This window comes from Lygodium microphyllum, chromosome 16 (assembly GCF_053477565.2).
Source record: "Lygodium microphyllum isolate KBCC chromosome 16, Lygodium_microphyllum_v1.1.10, whole genome shotgun sequence".
NCBI lineage: Eukaryota > Viridiplantae > Streptophyta > Polypodiopsida > Schizaeales > Lygodiaceae > Lygodium > Lygodium microphyllum.
This window is the reverse complement of record NC_141150.1, coordinates 46,681,641-46,708,566: the sequence shown is the minus strand read 5'-3', so window position 1 is coordinate 46,708,566 and position 26,926 is coordinate 46,681,641. Positions and strand designations below refer to the sequence as shown.

At 40.7% G+C, this 26,926-nt stretch overlaps 1 protein-coding gene across 1 annotated transcript in view; it reads left to right on the top strand.

Moving 5' to 3' along the window:
• CTEXP (kinase family with ARM repeat domain-containing protein) overlaps window positions 1–25,719 on the top strand; it is a 110,650-nt gene extending 84,931 nt beyond the window's left edge. The window contains exons 14-21 of the mRNA XM_087695714.1: window positions 17,663–17,737; window positions 17,891–17,966; window positions 20,588–20,687; window positions 21,897–21,966; window positions 23,360–23,427; window positions 23,753–23,871; window positions 24,017–24,289; window positions 24,383–25,719. Coding sequence (XP_087551840.1) covers window positions 17,663–17,737; window positions 17,891–17,966; window positions 20,588–20,687; window positions 21,897–21,966; window positions 23,360–23,427; window positions 23,753–23,871; window positions 24,017–24,289; window positions 24,383–24,666 — 1,065 coding nt within the window. The 3' untranslated portion in view covers window positions 24,667–25,719. The remainder of the gene's footprint in view (window positions 1–17,662; window positions 17,738–17,890; window positions 17,967–20,587; window positions 20,688–21,896; window positions 21,967–23,359; window positions 23,428–23,752; window positions 23,872–24,016; window positions 24,290–24,382) is intronic.
• The last annotated feature ends 1,207 nt before the right edge of the window (window positions 25,720–26,926 follow it).

The window sequence follows — 26,926 nt, the reverse complement described above, 5'->3', positions numbered from 1 at the left end:
TAACAATTTGTTTTCGTTATCTCAGCAAAGTACGCTTGATTTTGGTCAATTTCAGCATTCTAATGAGGGTTTAGAGTAGCAAAATCAATAGTAAACATATGCTGAACAACAGCTTGATTTTCAGCCTATCGATCAAGGCATTGCTGATGAGAGGGGTGCTATTCAGGAAGCTAAAACAGTCCCTAGATGGTTGTTAGATACGTTACGGGACAGGAAACAGTTCGTTCCACTTCTCAGTAAAACTAGAGTAGCCACTCGCCATGCATAGGTTTCTTTACATGATGCTTTACAAAATGAACATTGGATGGCAGCTATGCAATCAAAAATAAACTCTATTCATAAAAATGGCACATGGGAGTTATGTGACTTGCCTACTAGCTAGCGTGCTATAGGCACTGAGTAGGTTTACAAATTAAAATGTAGATCTAATGGTAGCATCGATCGCTACAAGAAACATCTTGTTCCCAAAGGGTATGCCCAATAGCATAGGATTGACTATGATGAGACGTTTACACCCACTTCACTTATGACCACCATTCGTGTTGGGAATAAAGGGCCATTGTGCCTTTTATATGTGCACGGGTGTGAACACACCCTTAGTACATTTGTACTTTCATATGTATCTATCTAAAACCTAAAGAGGTACACACAAGAATTGTACCCAAGCACATCGTGCATCTCTATCTTTGACTCTCACTCGCTACTCTTGCTCACGTTTTGCTCTCTACCTAACATTTTCATTGTCGGACATTGCATTGCCACTACGCATCACTCACTTCAAATTGGTATCGGAGCTGCGGTTAAGGTGTTTGCGCTTCTCGGAGTCCATGCAGGTCAGCTCGTTATTGTTCTTCCACGTTTTCAGTCAGGCGACAGTTCCAGGTCGCAAGCAAGTCAAAACGTCACTCGTGTAGTCACGTGCAAGTCAAAACGTCACTTGTGCAGTCAGGAGCAGCTGTTTGGACGTTTTTTTCACTTCATGAGCAAGTCATGTGAGCAAGAGACGGGTTGGCAACTGTAAACGGGGCATATTCGTCACTTTTCTTTGCAAAATTTTTAATTTTTCAAAGGTTCCCTGCCAATCCCTTTGCTCACTGACGGGTGTTCATGCATGTAAGCACAATTCAAAATTTTGGGCAGATTTGTGTCAAAAATTTGGGGATTTGTTCAGATTTGATGCGAGCAAGACACAACAGTGATATTTGTCTTAGAAATTGCAGGAATTTGTGACATTTTGCCTCCGACATTTGGGGATTTTCATGTACATGCAAGAATTGGGCTGAAATTTACCCAATTTCTCGACATTGATGCACATTGGACCCTGTGCAATTTGGGGCTTTTGCTGTTTGGGCGAAATTTGTGCGCCATTTGGTCATTTTATGTACATGCAGGTTGAATTCCACGCAATTTGGACACCTAGCACTTGGAAAAATTTGGGGGTTTTGCTGAAATTGCTATATTTTGGCAAAATTGGCCTATTCTATGCATGTTAGAGACAGTGCAGATGTATGGTTGATGCTTTGAGCATAAAAATTTTGGGGCTTTTGACCTTGTATGTCAAATTTTGTGCCTGTGGGTGCATGTACAATAGAAATTGCAACTAAAATTTGGGACTTCTCATGTAATGTGATGTATTTGTCCTTGGAACGGCTGTAATCAGTTGTGGAGTGCTGTAGCACAAGGTTTAGTGCTTCTGAAAATTTATTTGCAGATCTGGAATTTTTGCTTTTACGTGGTTATTTATTGCTGGTTGGTACTTGTTTGTACCTTGGTCACTTGTGTGATAGTTCGGGCCTGCATTTGCTTTTTTTTTTTTGGTCACATTTGGGCTGAAAATCATGGTTAGCAGCAGTGACAGCAGTCATCTCATGCACATTAAGAAGCTTGAAGGAACACATAACTTTGCAGTCTGGCAAAAACAGTGCTATAATATCCTGTTGCAAAAGAAGCAGGCAAGGCCGATTAAGACCAAAGGGGCAAAGCCCACAGATATGGAACATGAAGACTGGGATGAGTTAAATGAGCTTGCATGCTCAACCATCGAGCTATTGATTTCAGATGCCTTGCTGTTTAACATTGAAGGTTTGGATTCTGCCTATGCTATTTGGACTCGACTGGAAGAACTGTATCCCCAGAAGAGTGCCGCAAGCAAAGTTGACTGGCTGAAAAAGCTTATGGATTTGCGTATGAAAGAAGGTATAGCAATGCCTGCTCACTTGAGTGACTTTAACTCCATTTTCAGCCAAGTGGTTGCCTTGGAGCTGAAGATTGTTGAACAATTTAAGGCTATGTTCTTGCTTTGCACTCTGCTAGAGAGTTGGGATACATTCAAGACTGCTATGAGCAATTCTAATGCGATGCTTTTGTATGCTGATGTAGAGAGTGCTCTACTCATGGAAGAAATGAATCAGCAGAACAATGCATCCAGTAAGTCTTTCAGTGCTTTGCATACTAGGGGCAGATCACAGCAGAAAGGCAAATTTCATAGCAAGGGACACAGTAAATCACGTGGTAAGGATGTTGAATGCCATCATTGTGTCAAGAAGGGCCACTTTAAATATGACTGCTACAAATGGAAGAAAGAGAAAGAAAAGGGTAAGAAGACAGATGATAGCAAGGAAGAGAAAAAAGAGAGTCAGCCTAAGAAGAGTAGTGTCAAAATTGAAGAGGTGAATGTAGTTACTCATGATAGTGTTAGTGGGAATGACGTACTCTTTGTCTGTTTACACTTTAGTATACATGCTTTACTTGCAGATACGGATGATGACATGTATACTTGGATGCTAGATTCAGGTGCTTCCTATCATGTTACCCCTCATCGTGTGTGGTTTTTTGACTATACAGGGGGTTGACATGGTGTTGTCCATCTTGGGGACAACTATACATGTGGCATTGCAGGTATTGGCAGTGTACAGTTGCAGTTTCAGCATGGTTCTGTCTTCACACTTCAACATGTACGGCATGTACCTCAGCTCAAGAAGAGCTTGATTAGCACAGGGCATCTAGATGACGATGAATTTCATACCACCTTTGGTGATAGGAAATGGAGGATTAGTAAGGGATCTAGAGTGATTGCCAGAGGTTGTAAGAGTGATATCTTGTATCCTCTCCATGTATCTAGTGTGCGTGACCATATTGTTGCCGTGACCGAGCAGCCAAGTGTTTCTTTGTGGCATGGCCGGTTGGGACACATGAGTCAAACTGGAATGAAAGTGCTTTTTCGTTTGGGTTACTTGCCTTGTCTTCGTTATGCTGATTTTGAGCATTGTGATCATTGTGTTTATGGTAAACATGCACAGACGTCTCATAAGAAGTCTCTTTCGCTGAAATCTTCTCCTCTAGAGTTAGTACATTCCGATGTATGTCAGATGCCAGGGTTATCTTTAGAGGGAAAGAAATACTTTGTCACCTTTGTCAATGATGCCACACGAAAGGTATGGGTTTACCCTATTCGTAGCAAGGACGAAGTGCTTGACAAGTTTCAAAAATTCTTGGCATTGGTTGAAAATTAGACTGATAAAACACAAGTGTCTTCGCTTTGACAATGGTGGGGAATATATATCCAAGGCCTTTCAGGCATTTTGTGACAGCAAAGGGATAAAGAGGGAGCTCACTGCCCCTCATAATCCACTCCAAAATGAAGTTGCAGAATGTATGAATCGGAGCATACACGATAAGGTCCGTACGATGCTATCTCATGCTGCATTACCCCATGGCTTTTGGGCAGAGGGTTTTATGACAGCTGTTCACTTGATTAATCGGTCACCGAACATGTCTTTGGGGGTGGGGGGGGGGATCCCTCAAGAAGCGTGGTCAGGGAAGCCACCTTCATATGCTCACCTGAAAGTGTTTGACTGCAAGGCTTTTGTGCACATTCGTAAAGAAGAACGCAGCAAACTTGAGCCAAAGTCGAGTAAATGCATTTTTCTAGGATATGGTGACGAGGGTGAAATGGGGTATAGATTATGGGATCCCGAGAAAAGGAAAATAGTATGCATCAATGATGTTATCTTCTGGGAAGATCGCATGTATATACAACCCGAAAAGACTAAGGAGGTCCGTAGGGTTGTATTTTGAAAAGAAATACCTTTTGAACAGCAAAATGTGCCTGCTGTACATCAGCAAATACTTGCTGTAAATGAACCTACAAATACAGAAAATAATGTTGGAAATGATCAGCCAGCCATTGCCCATAATGATGAGCCACTAGATGTGCAGGAACAGCCAGGACAACAAGCTGTTAATGCTGATTTGCAGGCTGAAATGCCAGGACAGCAAGCTAAAATGGAAATTTGTAGGCTCAACAACTAGTAAACAATGATCATTGGGTTAGGAGATCATCTAGGGCTACTAGAAAACCTGATAGATTTGTTCCTGATGCAAACAATGTGGCTGATTATTGCATATTGACAGACTGTGGTGAACGTCTTGCTTCAAGGAAGCAATGGACAGACAAGACAGCAAGAAATGGTATAAATCCATGTTGTCAGAGATGGAATCTCTTGAGAAAAATGGCACTTGGAACTTGGTGCAGTTTTCTAAAGGGCAGAAAGCCCTTCCACTGAAATGGGTTTACAAGATGAAGGTCACTTTTGGTTCCTTGCCAAAGTACAAAGCAAGATTGGTTGCGAAGGGGTAAAAGCATGAACATGGAGTTGACTTTGATGAGATTTTCTCTCCTGTAGTCAAGATGATGACATTGAGAACTATTTTGGGCTTAGTTGCAGCTGAAGATATGGAGCTCATACAGATGGATGTAAAGATTTCATTCTTACATGGTGATCTGCATGAAGACATATATATGCAGCAGCCTGAAGGGTTTGTGGCAAAAGGGAAAGAGAAGATGGTATGTAAACTCAAAAGGAGTTTGTATGGGCTGAAACAAGCACCAAGAGAATGGTATCATAAATTTGATACATTTATGTAGTCTCAAGGTTTTCATAGAAGTCAAGTGGATCATTGCTTGTACACCAAGAAGGCAGCAGACGGCAGCCTGATTATCTTGGTTCTGTATATTGATGACACGCTAATTGCTGGCAGGGATACTCATGCCTTGGACTCACTGAAGCAAAGTCTTTATGGCAACTTTAATATGAAGGATCTTGGTGATGCAAATCACATTCTTGGCATGCGAATACTCAGAGATAGGTCAAAAGGATTACTCTATCTCAGCAAGAGTATATCTCCAAGGTTTTGCAGCGTTTCAATATGGAGGGGGGGAAAACAATTGGGGTTCCATTGCCTCCATATGTGAAACTTAGTGCAGAGCACAGCCCTACATTTGATGATGAGAAGGCTGAAATGGCCAAGATACCATATGCTTCAGCTGTTGGCAGTTTGATGTATGCTATGGTTGCTACACGACTTGACATTGCCTTTGGAGTGGGAGTGGTTAGCGGATACATGGCAAACCTTGGTAAAAAGCATTGGGAAGCAGTGAAAGGTATTATGAGATACCTCAAAGGCGTAAAGGATTTGTGCATCTGCTTTGGGAAGCAAAAGGCATGTGTCGTTGGCTTTACGGATGTAGACTATGCTGGTCATGTAGACTGCAGAAAGTCCACTTTTGGGTATGTGTTTACCTTCACAGGAGGAGCAGTCTCTTGGATCTCCAGGCTACAAAAATGTATTGCATTGTCTAGTACATAGGCAGAGTATGTGGCTGGCACCACTGAGGCATGCAAGGAGGCTTTATGGCTTTTACACATGGCATTACAGAGTTACATGTTCTCTATTGTAATAGTCAGAGTGCTATGATGCTAGCATGAAATCCCGTCTTTCATGCAAAGATGAAGCACATACAGGTGAAGTATCACTTCATTAGAGGTGTACTTGATATGAAGAGCATTGAGCTTGTCAAAGTGTATATAGATGATAATCTTGTAGATCTTCTCACGAAGGGTCTTCTAGCAGAGCGGTTTATGTCAAGATTGTGGGAGAGAAGGAAGGAGTCTCACTTATAGCTTTCTTGCTTGCACAATGGGGGAATACACACAAAGGTGAAGGTTGAAAACAATTTTCCTCTTCTTAGTTGTTTAAGCCAAAAGAACTCAAGTACATAGAAATAGAAGAACCCTATATATGGGTCTCAAACCAAACTCAACTAACTAAGGTGGCATACTAACTGAGCCACGAACTAGAGTAAATAAGGATAGTTGTCATCTAGCTATTATTCATGGGCGGTGTACCAACCGCATCTGCAACTGACAAGTCGGTGACATAAATGCACAACGGTCACCCTGGCATATCACGAGTGGAGCTCGATATCTCAACACTCCCCCTCAAGCTCAATCCCAATTCCTGCATACCAAGCAGGTCTCTGAACTTGCACAGCTTCTCTGCGCCCAATGCTTTCGTGAATATGTCAGCTACCTGATCCTCTGTGCTGACATAAACTAAATCAATAAAACCTAGTAAATTCTCTCCCGCACATAGTGATAATGCACCTCAATGTGCTTTGTTTTAGCATGATAGATTGGGTTATTTGCCATGTATATACTACTCATGTTGTCACAATAAATGACAACTGGCCCATCTATAGGCTGATGCATATCATAAAGTAGCTTATGCAACCAAGCTACCTTACATGCAGCCATTGCTGCGCCCCTGTACTCAGCCTCTGTGCTCGACAAGGCAACTGTAGGTTGTTTCTTGCTGCTCCAAGTGACTGGAGCACTCCCAAAAGAGAACACATATCCACTAGTAGATCGTCTATCAGAAATACTACCAGCCCAATCAGCATCAGTGTATCCATGCAACTGTATCTGAACCCCAGTCTTATAAAGTAGTCCATACTGCAATGTGGACTTCACATACCTGAGTATGCGTCTAGCCGCATCCAAATGCGGTTTCCTTGGAGCTTGCATAAACTGACTTACCAATCCAACAACATAGCTTAAATCTGGCCTAGTAATAGTCATATAAATCAAACTTCCTACTATGCGTCTGTACATAGTAGGATCTTCCAGAAGCTCACCTGCATCTGCGTTCAGCTTCACATTCTGCTCCAAAGGAACTGAAATAGGCTTATAGCTTGTCATCCCATATTTGGACAGCATGTCCAATCCATACTGCCTCTGTAAGAGCCGTATTCCACTTGGTGATCTAATCACCTCAATGCCCAAGAAATAACACAGCTCTCCCAAATCCTTCATCTCAAACTTCTGCTTCAATAGTATTTTCACATGAAAGATATCTTCATCACTGTCACCTGTCATAATCAAATCATCAACATAAATGACAAGTAGCATAATACCTTTCTCTGTTTTTCTCACATAAAGTGAGAGATCTGCCTTGGAAATCTAAAAGCCAATAGTGACAAGATACTGTCCTATCTTGTCAGACCATGCTCTAGGTGCTTGCTTCAAGCCATACAAGGCTTTCTTCAACCTGTAAACAAACTCAGGATGAACAGCATGCACATAACTTGGTGGCTACTCTATACATACCTCTTCTTGCAAATCACCATGCAAGAAGGCATTCTTTACATCCATCTGATCTAAAGACCATTCCTTTGATGCAGCCATAGCAATGACTGCTCTTACGGTTGCCATCTTTGCAACCAGACTGAGTGTTTCTTCATAATCAATGCCATATGTTTGTGCATACCCCTTAACTACTAATCTTGCCTTGTATCTGTTCACAGAACCATCTGCATTGTGCTTCACCTTATAAACCCACTTACAACCAATTGCATTTTTACCTTTAGGCAAAGGTACCAATTCCCATGTAGCATTTGCTTTCAAAGCATCCATTTCTTCATCCATGGCTTTCTCCCATTTTTCTTTTCCCATGGCTTGCTCAAAAGAAGTGGGTTCTGGTTCCTGTATCACTTTGACCATATATGCATAGTGAATGGCTGTAAATCCATCATATTTCAGCCTATCCACAGGATACCTAGCTCTAGTAGAGTTGCGCAAAGTAGGTTCACTTCCAGGTGTTCTCAAAACATCTTTGATCTTCCTTACTCCAGGTGTAACAATAGAAGGAATACCCAACTCATCATCAATGCTATGTTCTGAGCCACTGGATTCACCATCCACATAAGAGTGACCTGCATTCACATCAAACATGGGCTGATCTATCTTCTCTTTTCCTTTTCGTGATACCTGCATACCACTATCTGCATTGCTTTGAGAAGATTCTCTTGATCTCAATCTGCCTGTCCATAGCGAAGAATGTGAACCATTGCTAGAGGACACGCTCCAGGTCCACTAATATCTTGTGACTGCTGCTGTGAATTCTGTGCAGCATTACCATTTTGTGCATCTACATTATCAATCACATTTACTGGTTTATACCAGCTACTCATCTCATAAAAAACATCTCTGCTCACTGTAAACTTACGAGTAGAAGGGTTATAGCATCTATACCCTTTTTGTTGCAGAGAATAACCAATAAAGATGCACTTCTCAGCTTTTGGATCCAACTTGGATCTCAACTCATCTGGCACATGAACATAGGCAATGCATCCAAAAATCTTCAAATGAGAAATATCTGGTTTCCTACCAGTATACCTCTCCTCTAGAGTCATCCCATGTATTGCTGCAGTGGGAGTCCTGTTCATTATGTAGACTGCTGTAGCAACTGCTTGAGGCCAATAAAAATCTAGCAAGTCTTTTTCGTTGAGCATGGTACAAGATACCTCTCCAATATGCCTGTTTTTCCTTTCTGCAATTCCATTTTGTTGTGGGGTATGACTGCATGAATATTGCTGCTTTATGCTATGCTCCTGCATGAACCTTGCAAACTCATGACCTTAGGCATTTTATTTGCAGGCTCGTTTCTTTTTTAACCATAGCTTTAAGAGTTTTGAAATGCCCAAAAACTTCACTTTTCTTTTTCATAAAATACACCCAAACTTTTCTACTATAGTCATCAATAAAAGTGATAAAATAATGACAACCTCCAAGAGATGCAGCTTTAGTAGTCTACACATCTGAGTGGATTAGTTCCAATGGCTTTTTACTCTCTTGAACATGTCTAGGAAATGGTTTCCTTGCATGTTTTCTAAACTGACAGGCTTCACATACCTTATGCATTTCTGTAACCTTGAATTTAGGCAACCCTGCAATAATGTTTTGGGCTTGCATTGATTTAAGTCGCTGTATATTAACATGACCAATGCGTTTATGCCAGATATCAATATCTGCAACTACACCGGTCCTATGTGCAAACATTGCTGCACTCAATTCAGGCATGTCTGCATCCAACGTAAACATTCTGCCCTTCTTCTTTTCTTTTGCTATCAAGCGACCTTTATTTTTCATATCCTCAACAAAGCATCCATGAGAATTAAATCTGACCTGCAAGCCCTGCTCAACCATTTGACCGACAGAAACCAGGTTCTTGGTGATATTCGGGACATGAAATATATCCGACAGGTATTTCTTTTTCCCATCCTGCATAGACAAAGGAAATTTTCCAATCTGCACAATAGGATGTGCAGTATCATCACCAGTCTCCATAAATCCTGGTTTTTCCATTTTCCTTGCATCCTGTATCTATTCTGCATGACCTGTCATGTGGTTTGATGCACTTGAGTCAACATACCACACATCGTTTCTTTCTTCTGCACTTGTCACAGAATTGGTCATGTGTTGCACCATAAACAAATGCTCATTTCTGTCATCACCCTGTCTACTAGAAGATGTATAATTCCCTTGTTGCAATTTTCCATTCATGATGTCATTCTGCTTTTTATAGCAGTCTTTAGCCATATGACCCATTTTACCACAGTAGTAGCATTCAGCATTGCTGTTTGCATTTTGGCCTCTTTGCGATCCACCACGACCTCTTTGGCTCCCCTTGCCTCTAGAGTTACCACATCCTCCTCCAAAGGATTGGTTTTCTTGAGTTTGCTGCATATTCTGATTTCTACCACGGCCTCCAGATCGGTCTCCTCTACCTCTTCCAGCATTTGAGTAGAAGACAACTTCTTTTGAAGTTCCTCCTGAAGAAGATGCACCACCATTTCTCTGCTCCTTAGAAATTAGAAGAGCAATCAACTCCTCAAAATCAGGAAATCTTTCACGGATGGAAATGGATGTTCGGAACTGTGCATAATCCTTTCCTAGACCATTCAAGGTCACAGAAACTAAATCATCATCTTTCACTGGCTTCCCAATGGAAGCAAGTGCATCTGCAATCTTCTTCACCTTCATGTGGTAGTCATTGATGCTCATACTTTCTCTTTGCATATTGTGCAACTCTTGCTTGAGCTGCATTTTCCTAGCTTGCGTATTTGTGCTATACATTTTTGACAAAGTATCCCATGCCTCCTTTGACGTACTTGCATCTTGAATATGCACAATCATAGAGTCTGAAATGTTGATAGACAGCCAGTATATAACTTTCCTGGCTCTCTCATGCTATGCTTTAAATGCCTGCATTTGCTGTTAATTAGGAACATCAGGAAGAATTGGTTCTTCTTCATTTCCTGCAACGAATTCCCAATATCCTTTTCCCATAAGGAAATTCGTCATTCTGAACTTCCATACTTGGAAGTTGTTCTTGTCAGGCTTTTCAGTGACAATCTGTGAAAGAGAATGAGACGCCATTACAGAACACTGCAAAAAATTCTGTCACTGCAAAGAACATAGCTTCAGCCTCACAAGGGCAAATCTGCAAAACTGACGAAAGTGGTATTTGACCACATAGTCACTTCCTAGTGACGATTTTGCATCAACAGGCAAAAAGGATGATTCTGTAACTTCCAATGTCTCTGCATACAGGCATACGATACAATTTCTACAGTAACTTTTCACTGACCTGTAGAACAGTGATTGCACAGCATAAAACAGGGCCTTTTCCTGAGTGCGTGCAGAAAACTTCCGCCTCCAAAACAGGCCTCGAAATGGCCTCAAATAAAAAAAACAGAGCAACCAAGAGCTAAAGCCCTGTCCCGGAGCATATACTGCCCTCTTGCTACACTGCGAAGGGTGTCTCAATCTGAGACAATGCACTCTTGCACTTTCTGGCTGTGCTACCTGTAGAGACTTGCTCCCAAAACAGAAAAATGAAAGCAACACTGGTCCTCTTACCAGAACATCGCGAACTTGGTTTGCTTTCTTGAGCTCCTTACCACGAACAAGGCTCTGATACCATGTCAAGATTGTGGGAGAGAAGGAAGGAGTCTCACTTGTAGCTTTCTTGCTTGCACAATGGGGGAATACACACAAAGGTGGAGGCTGAAAACAGTTTTCCTCTTCTTAGTTGTTTAAGCCAAAATAACTCAAGTACATAGAAATAGAAGAACCCTATATATGGGTCTCAAACCAAACTCAACTAACTAAGGTGGCATACTAATTGAGCCACGAACTAGAGTAAATAAGGATAGCTCTTATCTAGCTATTATTCATGGGCGGTGTACCAACCGCATCTGCAACTGACAAGTCGGTGACATAAATGCACAATGGTCACCCTGGCATATCACGAGTGGAGCTCGATATCTCAACAGTTTACTCATTGCCGATAGATGATGGGAGTTGGATAGGTATATGTATTTCAGCTTTGTACATACCTAGAGTTAGTTGATTCTTTTCTCCTCTTAAGGCACATTGCCTTTAGGTGGGAGGTTGTTGGGAATAAAGGGCCATCGTGCCTTTTATATGTGCACGAGTGTGAACACACCCTTAGCACATTTGTACTTTCATATATATCTATGTAAAACCTAAAGAGGTACATAGAAGAATTGTACCCAAGAACATCGTACATCTCTATCTTTGACTCTCGCTCGCTACTCTTGCTCATGTTTTGCTCTCTACCTGACATTTTCATCGCCGGACATTGCATCGCCACTACGCATTGCTCACTTTAATTCGTAGTGTCATTGCTTTGGCTGCTCAGTATGGATTGGCATGTGCATCAGTTGGATGTGAAGATTGCTTTTTTAAAAGGCGATCTTCGTGAGGAGATCTATGTTACTCAACCTCTCGGCTTTGTTCAAAAAGGGTCAAAAAGCAAAGTGCGCCATTTTCGTAAGGGCTTCTACGGTTTAAAGCAGGCACTGAGGACATGGTATGAAAAGATACATGCATATTTGATTGCTCTTGGCTTCAGTAATTCACACACTAAAAGCACACTTTATGTTTGCAAAGATGGAGATAATCTCTCGATTCTTATTCTCTATGTGGATGACATGTTGTTGACTAGACATAATGAGACATAGATTTCAGCCTTAAAAGCTGAATTGTGGCATGCTTTTGATGTGGCAGATCTTGGCCACTTCACTACTATCTTGGCATACCCTTTATTGCAGTTAAGGGGGGCATTATTTGGTAATAGTCTAAATACATTGGACAGCTTCTTGAGCGTTTTCAGATGTAAGATTGCAAACCAATCTCTACTCCCCTTCAAACAAGACACGTGTACACTTGAGGATGTAGGAGAACCATTTGATACTTCTCTTTATTAGCAGGCTATTGGCTATTTATTGTATTTATGTAGTACATAACCAAATATTTTGTTTGGGGTCTCTCAGTCGGTACGCTTTATGCATAGCTTTGGTACTACACATTAGCAAGCAGTTAAACGAGTCTTTCGTTATCTCAAAGGCACTCAAATAGTGGGCCTTTTTTATCCTAAAGACACTTCTCTTTGCTTACATTCATTCACAGATAGTGATTGGGATGGTTGTTTTGACATGGGGATGTCCACTAGTGGTAATTGTTTCATGCTTGGTGATTCATGCATTTCTTGGCTGAGCAAGAAGCAATCTACAGTGGCCAAATCTAGCTGTGAATACAGGGCAGCATTTCCAACTACATTGGAATGTGCATAGCTCAAACACCTTTTGGTTGATCTTAGTGTGGGACAGTAGTCAGCCACTCCTATCTATACTGATAAGAGTGCCATGGGAGTTGTGAGGAATCTAGTTAGGTGATTATGATTATGTCAAAGAGAGGCTCCATGCATCGGAGATTGACTTGGTTTATGTCCCTCCACATAATGGTAGATGTGTTTACAAAAGCTCTCTCTAGATAGAAGTTTAAAGCTTTTCGCAAGGCTCTAGGCTTGATACCATTTAGGGATTGATTTGCATTTTCCCTATATACGTTCACATAATTCACTCGAGGGGGGTTTGTTACACTTATTGTGTTTCTCCTAAGTTCTGGTGTGAAAGCTCCCTTATCCACAAGCACTTTTTACCTTTTAGCCCGAGTAGGATTTTTTCCTCGTATGAACACTCGTCAGTGGGTAGTACCTCAAGGATTGTACTTTCATATTATTCTCACATAGTGGATGTGACATTCTAGCACTCTCCTCTCTTACTGTTCACTTGTTCTTTGAGACAAAGTGTGTTTGTATGCATGCTATTGTAACCTAACCTAACAATGGCTTGTGTAACCAATGTGTCAAATAGCCATCTCTGTGTGCAAGGCTCTTGGAAATGTGCCTGGTGGCACACTCTCTCCATCGTGGCTAATATTGCACAAAGAGAGAGAGAGAGAGAGAGAGAGAGAGAGAGAGAGAGAGAGAGATTGAGATTAACGTCTACAAAAGGCCAAGCCAAAATCCAAAGTACATCCATGTCTAATGTCATCTCACCAGTAAGGTGAAGATAATGGAAAATAAGTGGCCTATGAGACAAGGCTGAGAATAATTGTATGATGGGACTATGCTAGAGTACAACTCTGTCTAGTATTGTCCCATGGGTAGAATGAAAAGGAAGTCCTAATCTAACAAAATTGTTTATTGAATTCGTGGTGGAGACTATAGGTTGTAGTTGATCTCAAGATTCGCACATGATGCAACTATGATGCGGTCCCTAACTGCTTAACTTCAACTATTGCAGCAACTTTGGCAACCTTCTCTCTGTCTCTCTCAGCTTGCACAAGGTTGGAATGACTCTCTCTCTCTCTCTCTCCCAACCTCAAAAACGTCTTTCCCACTTGCATGGGTAAGTTATGCCAAGTGGAAGCCTTCTAATCCCATTTTCTAGTATTATCTATATTATTAAATTAATTTTCAGCTTTAAAATTCTAAAGTTATTTTAATAATTATTTTAGTGCCCAAAAAATTAGTTTGACCAACCAATAGTTAAATTGGCGAGGCCAATTCATCTCCCAAGTGTTCGTGAGTTTTTTTTAGCCCCTAGATTGGTATTAAGTACCATTACATGCCAAATCCCTAATGTCACCAAGTGAAACTTATGGCTAATAAAATGTCTTGGGCTAATTTTTTGCAGTCGATACCACCTAGTATTTGTGCAACATTACTTAAGACAACATTTGCCTTTGGTGTAGCAATGAGTCTCGAGTGTCTCATGATGATGGCTCTGATCCGGCTGTGGTTAGTCTGCTCAAATGTGGTCTTGGTAGACGGGGTTGCTATGCTCGAGAAGTGAAATGGCTATGTCCAATGTGACTCTATGGCATGGAATGAAAGGTGTTTGGTGGGCTAGCTCTATTTGTGCTAGGCTAGTAGTGTCAACAGGGTCTAATTTATGAAAAAAGTCAATCACTACTATTTGTGTGGGTCCCTCTAGGTGAGTTGGCCTCCAAATAGTGCTATGCAACATGTTTGGAGCTCTAGGAGAAAGAGTCCTAGACATCTTTGGTCCTCCTACTCTATAACACGATGCGATAGTTGTACTATCCTCATAAGTCATACTATACTGTGTGTTTGCATATATAGTGCTCCTCCATCTTAAGTTGTCGGTCACAAAGCTGGCGAGTCCTATCCTCTGCTAGAGTTTTTATCCATTTGCCCATCTCCATGTGGCTTGTGAGTGGAGGTGTGAATCTGCCCAATAGCATCCCATATGTTGTGGGACAGATGGGTATCTACTATCCATGTGTGATGGCTGAATAGTGAATCCATCATTAGAGAGACACAAGAAGTGACTCCGATAGAACTCCATCTTTGATCCTACAGGGAGTGGTGGGTGGACCCATGTCCTCGTGGTCTTAGTCCCCAAGATATAAGCTCTAATCATCTGGTTCAGCTGAGAGAAAGTGTAGGGTGGTCAAGGCTGTAGTCAAAAGGTGGAGGGCAGTCGATATCCAGACCGTGTAGGTCATCCAAATAGTCTCTCTCTCTACTACTCGCTGTCTAGATGGGCTTAGTGCCAATCTGGAGTATTTGAAACCAGCCTCTTGGTAAGGGTGGTGATAACCTGATTTGATTGAAATTACGGCAAGCTCTAAATATGCAAATCTGGGATTACACACTTTACCACTTAATCTTGGATGGACAGCCGACACCCAATTGGCCCCAACAAATGGAGCCTCTTGTTGTATTTCATTATCTTGTATTGCTATAAGGTCAAAGTACATAAGATATAGGCAAGCTCTAAATATGCAAATCTGGGATTACACACTTTACCACTTAATCTTGGATGGACAGCCGACACCCAATTGGCCCCAACAAATGGAGCCTCTTGTTGTATTTCATTATCTTGTATTGCTATAAGGTCAAAGTACATAAGATATAGGCTGATCTTTTTTAATCTTCAATACAAATGGCTGTCATGAATGACCAGCACTGCATGGGCACAATTTGCCCCTTGATTGTACAACAATAATTTGGGTCTTCAATCTCTCACATGTGGGCCACAATAATTTGGAAATTCACTACCTATTAGAACAATTGCAAATTAATGCCTTCAGCTGCTACATGGAGTAATGGGGTCTTCAGTAATTGGGCATGGATCCAAAAGTGTCTATGAAAACCCTAATGTCTGCTGCAAATTAGGGTTTCAGTAACAATTTTTTCAATTGCTCTTTAGCAATGACTGGATCACCGCCTCTCACTGAGGCAGAGAAGGAAACCTGCTGCCCTTGTCCTATCGAGAATGCGCAGTCAGCTATCATCATCTCTCTCAAAGCTCATCCGACGGCAGCTCCTTCCTACCTCAACCTTTCAATGTTGGAATCACACTTGGCCAGCCCCCAAACAACCTTCTCTCAACTTGGGTGGATAATTTTGACAAGTGATAGCCTTGTAATTGTAATCTCCAGTGTTAATTAATCAAATTTCAGAATTTAAATTCTAAAATTTGATTGATTATCCATTTGACTTCGCCCAAGAACTATTTAGTATCCGTTCACAATTAGTGTGCTAAAGCCTCATGAGACAATTAATGGTCCCAACATTAATTGGCCTTGGACTCGCATTAATTTATTAATTAATGCCTAGTCCCACAATGTCACGATTTGACATTTAATAGCCCAATTTATGGCTTAGACCCCAAACTAACACCAAGTACCCACAAGTACCTGCCAAGCATAACTTTGTACAATTTTTGTCAATGTCACCCCCTATTCACTTTGGTTACTTAAGCCATCTTCACTTGGGTTACTTAAGTCGTCTTCGTGACTTAACAAACTTGCACTTCACATGTGCACAACTTAATAATGCCAAAGCTAAGCATTAAAAATGCATGTCCTCAACACAATATCTATGGCATGGGAGCTTCCATAATTTGTGACAAAAATTCATTGCCTTGAACAGTGCCTCTATGGGTATAATAGGCGCTACCCCCGTCTTTGCTTTGACAATGGGATGTATCATGTGGGGCGGAGGGCTTACTTCTAATCATATGTACTATCATCATGGTCAATGGCCTTTCCATGCTATCTATCTGAGTCATTAGAATAGTCTCTTTCTATTTTTGTCTAATCAATGAGTGGGCTTAGGCACTTGTGGTACAAGCTATAGCCCCATACCCCTGCTCCATATAGTAGTGTAGGTGTGAGTAGGGTGAGAAACAACCATAGGTGCTGTGAGGCTCCTAGAATTGTATGTAAGTACATTGACTCTCGAGTGCCCCTAGTGCTACATAGCCTCGTGCCAAATGGGCCTTTGATATGTCCTTCTCCACAAAAATTGTGGGCCAGAGATAGTGACTCTCAAATAGACATATTCCCTCACATACTTCATTATGTCTCCTCCAAATGTGAATTGGTACATGGATATACTCACCCATGCTGCTGAAGTGTTGAAGACCATGGTTTTGGTCTTCCCTAGGTTTATTGTGAGGTCTCGTCTCTACAGAAGACATGCTTGACGATGTGTCTGAGTGCCCTGCTCAACTTCTTTATGTAAACGATCCTGAGTAACACTACACCCTGATCTATGTATGGCCTTTGCCAAGTCCTTTGTACATTCGTCCAATGATCTACAATGTATGTAAACTAGTCTGCAGAGAGCCATATATATATATATATATATAGAGAGAGAGAGAGAGAGAGAGAGAGAACACAATCTGTTTTGAACATCATGAAAAAATTCTCATCAAATGCAATGTGTCTCTTCTTTTTAGGTGTGGTCAATATAGGGAAGTCAACTTTGTACAGTACTGAAATAGTTAGTGGTTTCATCAGGAATTAGTGCACACATCTGGAGATATGTTCAAGTTATGGTGGATCTTCTCTGTTTCAATGGGAAAGCAATAGTGCTTAATATAGGGATTTCAATATTGTACCTTACTGTAATTGATAGTGGTTTCACTGGGGAAAAGTGTGCATGTCTGGAGATATGTTCAAGTTATTGTGGATCTTTTCTGTTTAAATAGGGAAACGATAGTGCTTTAAAGCTTGTTCTCTGTCTTATATCTTCACTGCCTTTGAACATTTTCAATGCATAGAGGCCTGAAGTAATGTTGCAAAATGGCCTTGCACTCTCTAACTGATATTTCCACACAAACCTGAATATGCAGGTTGATGAAGAGCCAGCCATCCGAACGAACACCACCATCCTGATTGGCAACATAGCTGGCTATTTAAATGATGCGGTTTACAGTTTTTCCTATCCTTCTAGTTTTGGGTGTTCCAAGTTGCTTCATTGAAAACTTTGTATGCAAAAATTGTTAAAGAGGTTGTGGAGTCTGAATGCTGCTGCCATGGACTATCTTTAGAAATGTGATTATCAATGTCCTACTATGCAGACAAGAAAAAGGGTGCTGATAAATGCATTTACAGCGCGTGCACTTCGTGATGTTTTTGCGCCAGCAAGAGCTGCTGGTAAGGTCCCCTACACCGTGACAACCTATTTTTTACAATGTACCTCCGGCAGTCTGGGTGAAGGAAGTGAATATTGTATAATTTTGGTTATGCTACCTTGCTTCAACAGTGCTAGAGTTATAGCTTCAAAGGCTTCTCTTACTAATGCTGGGATGATACATCAGGATCAGGAAACTTGTGATTCATTTGTTCTTGTTCACATCCATGAGGATCTTGTCACACAATGTTCAGGGGCTAGGGTGAGCACACTATCACTTATATCCAAGGAGGAGGCATCTTTATTTTATGTGCAGGGTGCCCAAATTTTGCGGCAAGAAAATCAGAGCGCTATGAGTTGCTCTCAAAATCGGACCTTAAATGGTTTTGCGACTGAAATAAAATAGCAGCTTTTTCAGTACATATGCCACAGAAAAGGGGCCAGAAAACAGTCACAGCATACGTGGATAGGGCACAGAGTTCTTTTTTTCAAAATGGAAAATTCTAATAATAATATCTTACAGAAACACGCCCTGAGGCTGAGTACAAAGTACAAGGAACTCTGTTAAGAATAGCTAAGCACATCACAAATACAATGGTTGTGTAAACAACCAATCAGGTGGGCTGTAATGCCAAACCATCTGAGGAGCAGTATGAAAAAAGGTCCCTGAGTCCCAGGTCGGCAGAAATGACTCTCTTCTCATCCTCATCCTCCTAGAGCTGTTCTGCATTCCTCTCCTATCTCTCGTGGAGAGCGTGGATGATCTCTGTCCAAATCCTCAATAGAGTCTCTGCAGTGGATACATCTTGAAGGTCTATAACATGACTGCATCTTGTGGCCCAAATGTATCAAGCTATTACAAGTAGGATGTAGACGTTCAAATCCATAGAGGGAAGGAGGTTGAGTATCTGGATTAGTTTGGCGCTTGGGGCTATTGGTGCAGGACATGAAGAAGTGGGTCCAAAGTGATTGAGTTGACAAGATAGGAGTTGCAAAGGAGCTCCATTAGGTAAGAGAGAGAGCGTTTTAAACAGTATGAGCCTCTTCAGAGTTGAGACTCCCACAGTATTGGAGGCTTAAACTGGAGTTTGGAAACTTACTGGGAGAGTGTTTATCCCCACTTCTTATTGCCTCCTTTTTATTGATATCTCTTAAGTTGCTTAGGAAAGGGAAGTCTTGAGGGGACTTCAAATGCTGGTCTACAATAATTCTGTGAGCTATGCTTTCTATGCTAGCAGACTATTCCTAGGTTGTCTGGTGCATCTGATAGAAGATAATGATGTAGGGAATTCTTCGATTCATGCATGTTGCCCCAAAATCCCTGAGTTGTTACGACATCTATAAGCAGCTAACTATTACTAGTATGAGATCCTTTCCAGTCTGGGTCCGCAGAAGAGCTATCGTAAAATGCGTGGATTTTGGACATCATATTTGAGTTTTGGCAACTGCAAGTCTCACACCGTATTAATTGAATAAATGGGCCTTGTACCTGCAGTTTCTTAATATCGTGAAGTGAGGGAGGGAAATACATCAATGAGTTATATGTAATATCATTATTTAATTGATCTTCTTCAATATTGAAGAGATACATCAAAATAGCTATGATTGTATGTGCATGAGCACGAGTTCAACTAGGCCATTGGACCATTTTCTATGACATCAGTTTTCTTGATGGTTATGTTGATGTGCAACCAGCCTTTGCATAGGATGTTGCTTTGACCTGTGCTCACTGTCCTTACTTTCAACTCATTCGCTCACTCACTTAAACTGTGCTTTTTATTCCCATTTTTGTAAAACCTCTTGTTTGATGGCCTAAATGAGAAACAAGTCTGGTGCCACTAAAATGATTGCTATCATAAAGGGATTGCTGCAGAGAATGATGTAAGTGTAGAAATATCAACGGTCTGTTTTCTTTAGAAACAATGACTTCCCACTTTGTAAATGCCCAATATCTAATCCATTGAAAGGACTGTGCATAAAAACTGCCTAGGATGATATGCATGCATGAACAAACACGCACACACAAGAAGAAAACCATCTCTTAAAAGGTGTAGATATGGGTGGATATCACTTAGATGTATGCGAAGATTACTTTGCAATCATCTTAATGTTCAGATATGTGCCACGTGTTAGGATGTCTCTCCGTGGGACTGTAAAGCAGATATTGGCCTCAGGGAGGAAGGGAAAAGGGGAAGAGGGAGCCTCTCCAATCAGGGGATTTGTTGAATTTGTGCCAAAATTTCTTTACTTTCCTCTTGAATCCTTCCACATTGCATTTCAGCACACATAGTGGTTGCATTTCAAGTGGCTGACATTCAGCACGCATAGGAGTTGCACTGTGATTGGGACAATAATTGGCAGTGCCGCATTTGGACAACCTTACAAATCAAAACTGAACCACAATCTTGAAATACGACATTGACATCAGATTTGGATTTGTAGTTCTCACCAAATGCCGTGAGTTTCCTGTTTTTATACCTTTGCTAAATTATAATAATGATACCCAATCTCCTTCTTAATGATCACAGTTAGTTTGGATGTTAATACTATGTATGACCACTGTCATTAGTTAGTGTTTACTTTTCAGCTTATATATTTTTGTCCCAAGACTGGATGTATGAATATGGTGTGGAATGATTTACAGGGATCATGGCTCTTAGTGCTACAAGCATGTATTATGATGTCAATGAGATAGCAACCCGTATATTACCAAACTTGGTGGTCCTAACAGTTGATGCAGATGGGTAAGTTTCATAGCTTGGTAAATTCAGCTTTTTACATAGTATTCAAATTATGCTTCTTTCGTTTATATTTCGCATTGTGAGGATCTTTACTTGTTGAACCTTTTGTTGCTTGTCTTTTAAATGCTAGTATTGAAAAATCTTTTATTTGAGCAATAACTGACATGCAGTGAACTTTACTCTTAGAGGCTTTGATAGCAGGCAATTTTGTTAGAGATGGAGTTTACATAGGTAGAAATTCACCAAGGCCTAGTGGGTGGCTTTGGTGATTTGTTCAAGATGCCTAGAACCATCATTTTGCAAGTTGGATGTCCTGTAGTGGAAGAAATTTCCAAGATAGAGCACCTATTGTAGGGGCCGAAAAATTTTAGCATCACTTCCATGCATCTCTATAGTAGTCTCTATAACTTGTGCAACAATTGTGGAGTCATGGAAATTACAGGCTTCAATAGGTCACAGTCTTGCTAGGGATAGAGCTTACTTAGGTGGGAAAATACCAAGCCTTATGATTCCTAGCACCATCCTTTTGTCTGTACCACCGTGTTTGTGCCTGCTTTGAAATTTCCTTTTCCTGTTATTGTAGCATTGTGTTTTTGTAGACTTTTGGCTTTCTATGTTGTTTTCTTCTCGTCTTTGGGTGTGCTTGGTTGGCCAGAAGGCCCTTTGTAAATATTTCTGTTCATCAATCCAAACTTCTTTCTTCACGAAAAAAGAGGGAGATTATCTCTAAGGAGGCCCTTATGGCCTAAGGGACAGAAAATGAAGCAAAACAAAAAGCTGAAACCAAAAAATAAGAAAAAGTAGAAAATACAAAAAAAAAACATAGAATGAAAAAAAGAACAAAAGGCAAGAAAAACATAGAGAGAAAACCCATGCAGCTATTCGCATAAGATCTTGCCAACCTAGGCAGGCTTTCCTGCACAGACATTTTCTGCTGTAGATTCATCTGGTTTATTAACAGTCCTTTGCTCCACTGCCGATGTTCTTTGTTTCTGAGTTTGCTGTCCACTCTGCTTTCCGTAAAAAATTTTGCTTAGTTTATCGTTCTTTGAATTGTGAGTTTCAATATCCTTGTGTTGGGTAAATCAATGGGATATTTGTTGTCATCAAATAAAAGTTTTCTATCATTGTACACTCAAGATTGGAAGATACGCAACTGAAATGCATTCATTATTGTAATATAAGACTTTCATTTGGCAATTTAATATGCAGGGATGTGAGATCCAAAGCATTTGATGCAACAGAACATTTCTTACAGGCTATAAAACAGCATTATGCAAAGGTGACTACCTCTCTTCTACATAGTGAACTTGTGATTTTTCTCACTATATATGCACGATGATATTAAAACATGTATCAAGAAATTATCATACAGTGGCATTGGTAAAGGGGAGTACCTATGACAGTGGGCTTGTGTTTTGTCTTATGGTTTATGCAAATCACTCCGTAGCAACATGTGTGAAAAGATCAGGAGAAGGCTGTAAATTCTAATAAGTCAAGCTTATGTGGTGTGCATATTTCTGGATGTATATGGGGTGTTTTTATCATTTTTGTGTTTGGGTGAGATCTGTACGTACAATTTGCATGATTTTCAGGATTGGAGCCTCAAGTAAGTACTTGAATTACTGAATTGTTGGCTTATACATTTGCTCGCATGCCTGCTGCTCTCTACCCACCAAAAGTGCACACGCTTACCCACCCTTACACATGCCCCTCTTTCTTCTTCAAAGTGCTATCCTTTGTCCACCTGTAAGAAACATACACATAAAAGGGGTAACAAGAATTGCAACAGTTTTCCTTGCTCTTGTCATTTGAAACTTAACAAATGGCGACTTGCAGTCACTGCCTTCTTCTGCGGACTAGATGACTATTGCACACTGAGATTGGTAATGTGTTGGAATGTTGTGGAGAGAGAGATTTTATGTGTTGGCCCTGTGCTACCATGAAATTAGTATGATAGTTCTATCATAGACCCTGGACTCTCATCCATCATCCCTATTCATGCTACTATCCATGCAGAGAGAGTTCTTTTAAATGGTTGAGTACTCTGGCCTTGTAACTAATGCTTCAGCTGCAAAGAGTGTGGTAAACTGGTGGAATAAGTATCATAGTAATGTCAGGCAGCCAGAGCCAGGAGATGGTTGATGTAGTGTTAAGAGGGTCAGATCCTGGTGGATGGAGATGCCTTCAGTAAAGCGTGAGGCATAGACAAGAGCATGAGAGGAAGAGAATAAAGAGAAAGACACACTTAATGGGTCTAGAGAGTAATGAAGGATCTTTGCTCTTCAGCCCAGGCTCAAACTTCTGCCCTTGCTGTTATAGTACAAGGTTCACAGGTTCAGGAAGCCTGACTTGAATCAAAGGGGCTCCACAAGGCAAGTCGACAAGGAGGCCACTCAGACAATTGGATGGTTGGTATCTGAGAACCTGGAATTACCCATTGAGAGCCATTATAGCATGGTCAATCCCTATTAAGTACTGACCGTTCTATTTTGCCTTTCGGTTTCCCGCATGTAGTTTTCTTTGGTTTCCATCCCTTTGCAGTTTCCCACCAACGCTGTATTGTATTACAAAATTAGTGTTCATATTGATATTGGTATAAAAGTTTTGACAAGCTCTTTTCCACAAGCCATAACTTGTATTCTTATTGTATTGAGTAATTCATGCTACCGCAGGTGGAGGCAGGTGATGAAACAGTTACCAATATTTCTTCAGCGGCAACTGCGGGTTCCAGCCTGCTTGGGTAATTTATCATGACCAACTTGTATGTTCATGCTTATGAAGATCTAGGAACAGTTTTGATTCTCCTACAGGAGTCTTATGTCATAACCTGAGGACTTTTCTTTGTTCTGTTCTAAATCAGGATACTTTTAGTAACATGAAAAGACTAATTGGAAGAAATTTGTGTAGACCTTTCTTATAAAATACATTATGTCAGACCTTGTCATATACTTATGACCAGCTTCAAGATATTGAACTATGCCATTGTTTTTTCTAAATCCGAAATTCCAAAGTTGGTACATATCGGTTTGAATTCTAAAAACCTCTATTTCAATTAAACAATCCAGGTGGGCAATGAGCTCCCTAGCATCAAAAAGCAAAGGATCAGAACATGGCACAACCACCCTCTCTGTTGGAGTGACCACAATCACACACAATTCAAATACTTCAGCATTAAACAGCTCAGGTACTTTGAATCTTGACTTCTGTAAACTATATTTGTTGCATATGTTGGACAATCCTGCATAGCAGTCAAGACACCATTAGCAAGATTCAGAAAGATGTGCTTGTAAGTTGCAACTGCCTCGTGCCTAATTCAAGTATTTGAACAGATTCAAGCGCCATGGCAAATCTGGCTTCACAGGCAAAGCTAAATAGTGTGCAAACTAGTGATCCTACAGCGCCTCCATCACCCACCTCTACTGATGGGTGGGGAGAGGCAGATGAGAACAGTGTGGTGGCTGAAGACAACGATGATAAGGATGGATGGGATGATATGGATGATTTTGGAAATGCATCATCAGCACTATCACGGATACATGTTGCTCAGCAACGACCAGTCATATCTCAGAAAGTCAGACAGGCAAATTCTGTTGCTGCAAAAGGTAATTAGAGTCACAATTCTTAAATGTCAGCAGTGACTGCTTATCTTTTGTTAATTGTTGTGTTTGACCCACTTTGTATGTATATGCAAGTAGATGAAGAGCTGTTTCAACCCAAAACTGTTGCAATGGAGCCAAAAGACGATGATGATCCGTGGGCTGCAATAGCAGCACCCCCTCCACCAACTGCCATTAAACCCCTTAGTGTTGGAACAAGTTCAGCAGGTAGGGCTGCATCCAGGGTTCGACCAGGCCAGCATGTGTCACTTGATAGTGTGCTTGGGAGCAAAGGTGGAACAACTGGGTCAGCAGGCCGAGGTCGTGCCAGAGCTGCTCCTATGAAACTGGGTGTTCAACGAATCAACCGTGTTACAGAGTAACAAGCTATCTTGCAATGGCTCTGGCATTAATAGGAAGTGGGGCATATTGAAGTCCATTTTGAGGATGGCTGTTTTTCAAATTTTCATTTAGTGAGATGGTGTGGGGAGATAGTATTGCAGTCTGGGATGTTGGTGCTCCTCAGGGCAGTCATGCCCAGTGTATTGATGCATCAATATGCAGAGGACATTTGATGCTCTCGTCTCACTGATTCAGGAGATGCTGCTACAGTGCAAGATTGTAACCCTTCAGATTCTGGAGTCCCCAAGTCAGCAGGTTCGCATGGATACAACTCAGACAACACTTCAGATTTTCTTCTGCAACTATTGACAATTTGATACATACACAGCCACCCTGTCACCCAGTGTAGAAGCAATTGAATCTTGTGCTTTCAGGAATGGCCAGGGGGTGAAGTTCCAAGCAGCTAAATACAGAACAAGCAGTGATGACTGTACAACTTGTAATTAGGATTTATTCTTGTCTTAGTCCTCTCGTGAAGGTAATTCTTATTCTTTTGTCCTACCTCGGTATCTTTTAAGGAGTTAGTACTTTGGCACCTTTTAGGGGCTTGCAAATAAACTTCTCATAAATCAAGTCTAGCAATGTAAAGTTTGCTACTGAGAGCTGGACGTTCCAGAATGCATCAATTAGCAGAGCTTCACAGGAGGGTGGTTCAACTGCAATGTAAAGTATTTTTGAGCATCAACACAGTTGATGTGGTGTTTATCAAGAACAGATTCGGTTTCAGGTGAATGGAAGATTTTTTGTGAGAAACCAAATTCGAGAGTAGAAGGTAAAAATCAAAGTCATTTGAGCTATATAAGTACTCACTCTTGACAAAGGGATGCAATTGAAACTGGTACCCATTGTATTCTATTTTTTGTTGTGCGAAAGTTTTTGTTGCACCAACCAATTATCTTTATGAGGACCTAATATCACAAGTAGTTTGGATATTTGGTTGAAATTGGATACTTCAAAGCAAAGAGAAAATGACTAATTGTTAGCTGCACCATCTCGTCTTGTGCTATTAGGCCAACCATGGGCTCTTTTCATTAGTGTCTTGCTACTGGTTTCTAAAGGAAATGTACTCTACCTCATCTCTTGGCATACCAAATTTTTTATCACTCCAGTCAATTCAAGCACCTTTTATCAATTATATACACACTATTCTGTGATAGTTAACAGCATTATGAGTTTGCCATCTTGTCTTGTGCGATAAGGTCAAGCTTGGGCTCCCTTCACTAACTGTGTAAGACACCACTCATAATGTTTTTTTAGCTTAAGAGGGTCAAAAGCTTGTGTCATGCTTGGTTGTCCCCATGGCTTTGATTTTTGCAACAATGATGCTTTGGTTGTGGCTTTTTCCACTTCGAGACAAATTCTCCAATCTAGACTATGTAAAGACTTCCACTTGGTATGCAATGTGATACTATGTTTCCACCACTGCAGCCACCTAATGAGAGTGAACTAGAGCAATGATGCACAAGTGTTAACAGATTTCAAATATTTGGAACTAGACCTTCATGGTTTTCCACCTAATGTTATTATTTCTATGTATGGGAGGTCTTTGCATGATGTTGAGTTGCTAGTTCAATATACACCTTGCATTATCTTTCTTTGCTATCTATTTCTTTGAACAATGAAAACTTACAAATATAAATAGTTGAATCCCTTGTATAATCTAAGAGAAGGTGATGGGTGCAATGGCATGACGTGCATTAATCTAAAGAGTTGTCATTTGGAAAAGTCAAAAATTTTAGATTGAAGAAGTGTATGTTTGTTTAGGTTGTTAATCTCCAATAAATTGGCTTGAAAAAGCCAATTGAGTCAAAATGATTGAGCAAGATACGTATCATCAAACATCATGACTTGAACGTTAGAAGCTAGGACTAGATTGAGATTTGTTTCATGCTTATAAGAATGAGGATTATGAGCATATCCTTGATTGGCTTCTTAACTAGTTTTGATTTCAAGGAGTTTGGCTCACGTGCCAAAATTGCTCAAATTGTAGCTAGAAAAGGTATCTCATTCATTTTGGAATTAAATGCCATAAACTAATGCAAGGTACCTTGGGCAACACTTGGGATCTGTTCTAAATTTAAGGCTTGAGAGTCTGTTATCATGTGTTTGGATTCTTAACCTAATTTCTCAAAGTGAGTGGTTGTTGTCAATATGCTTCTTTAGCAAAAAATCTACATTCCATTTAAAAGTAGTGTTACTTAGCCTATTGTAAAGGCTTTGGTTTATAGTGTCTCAACTTTG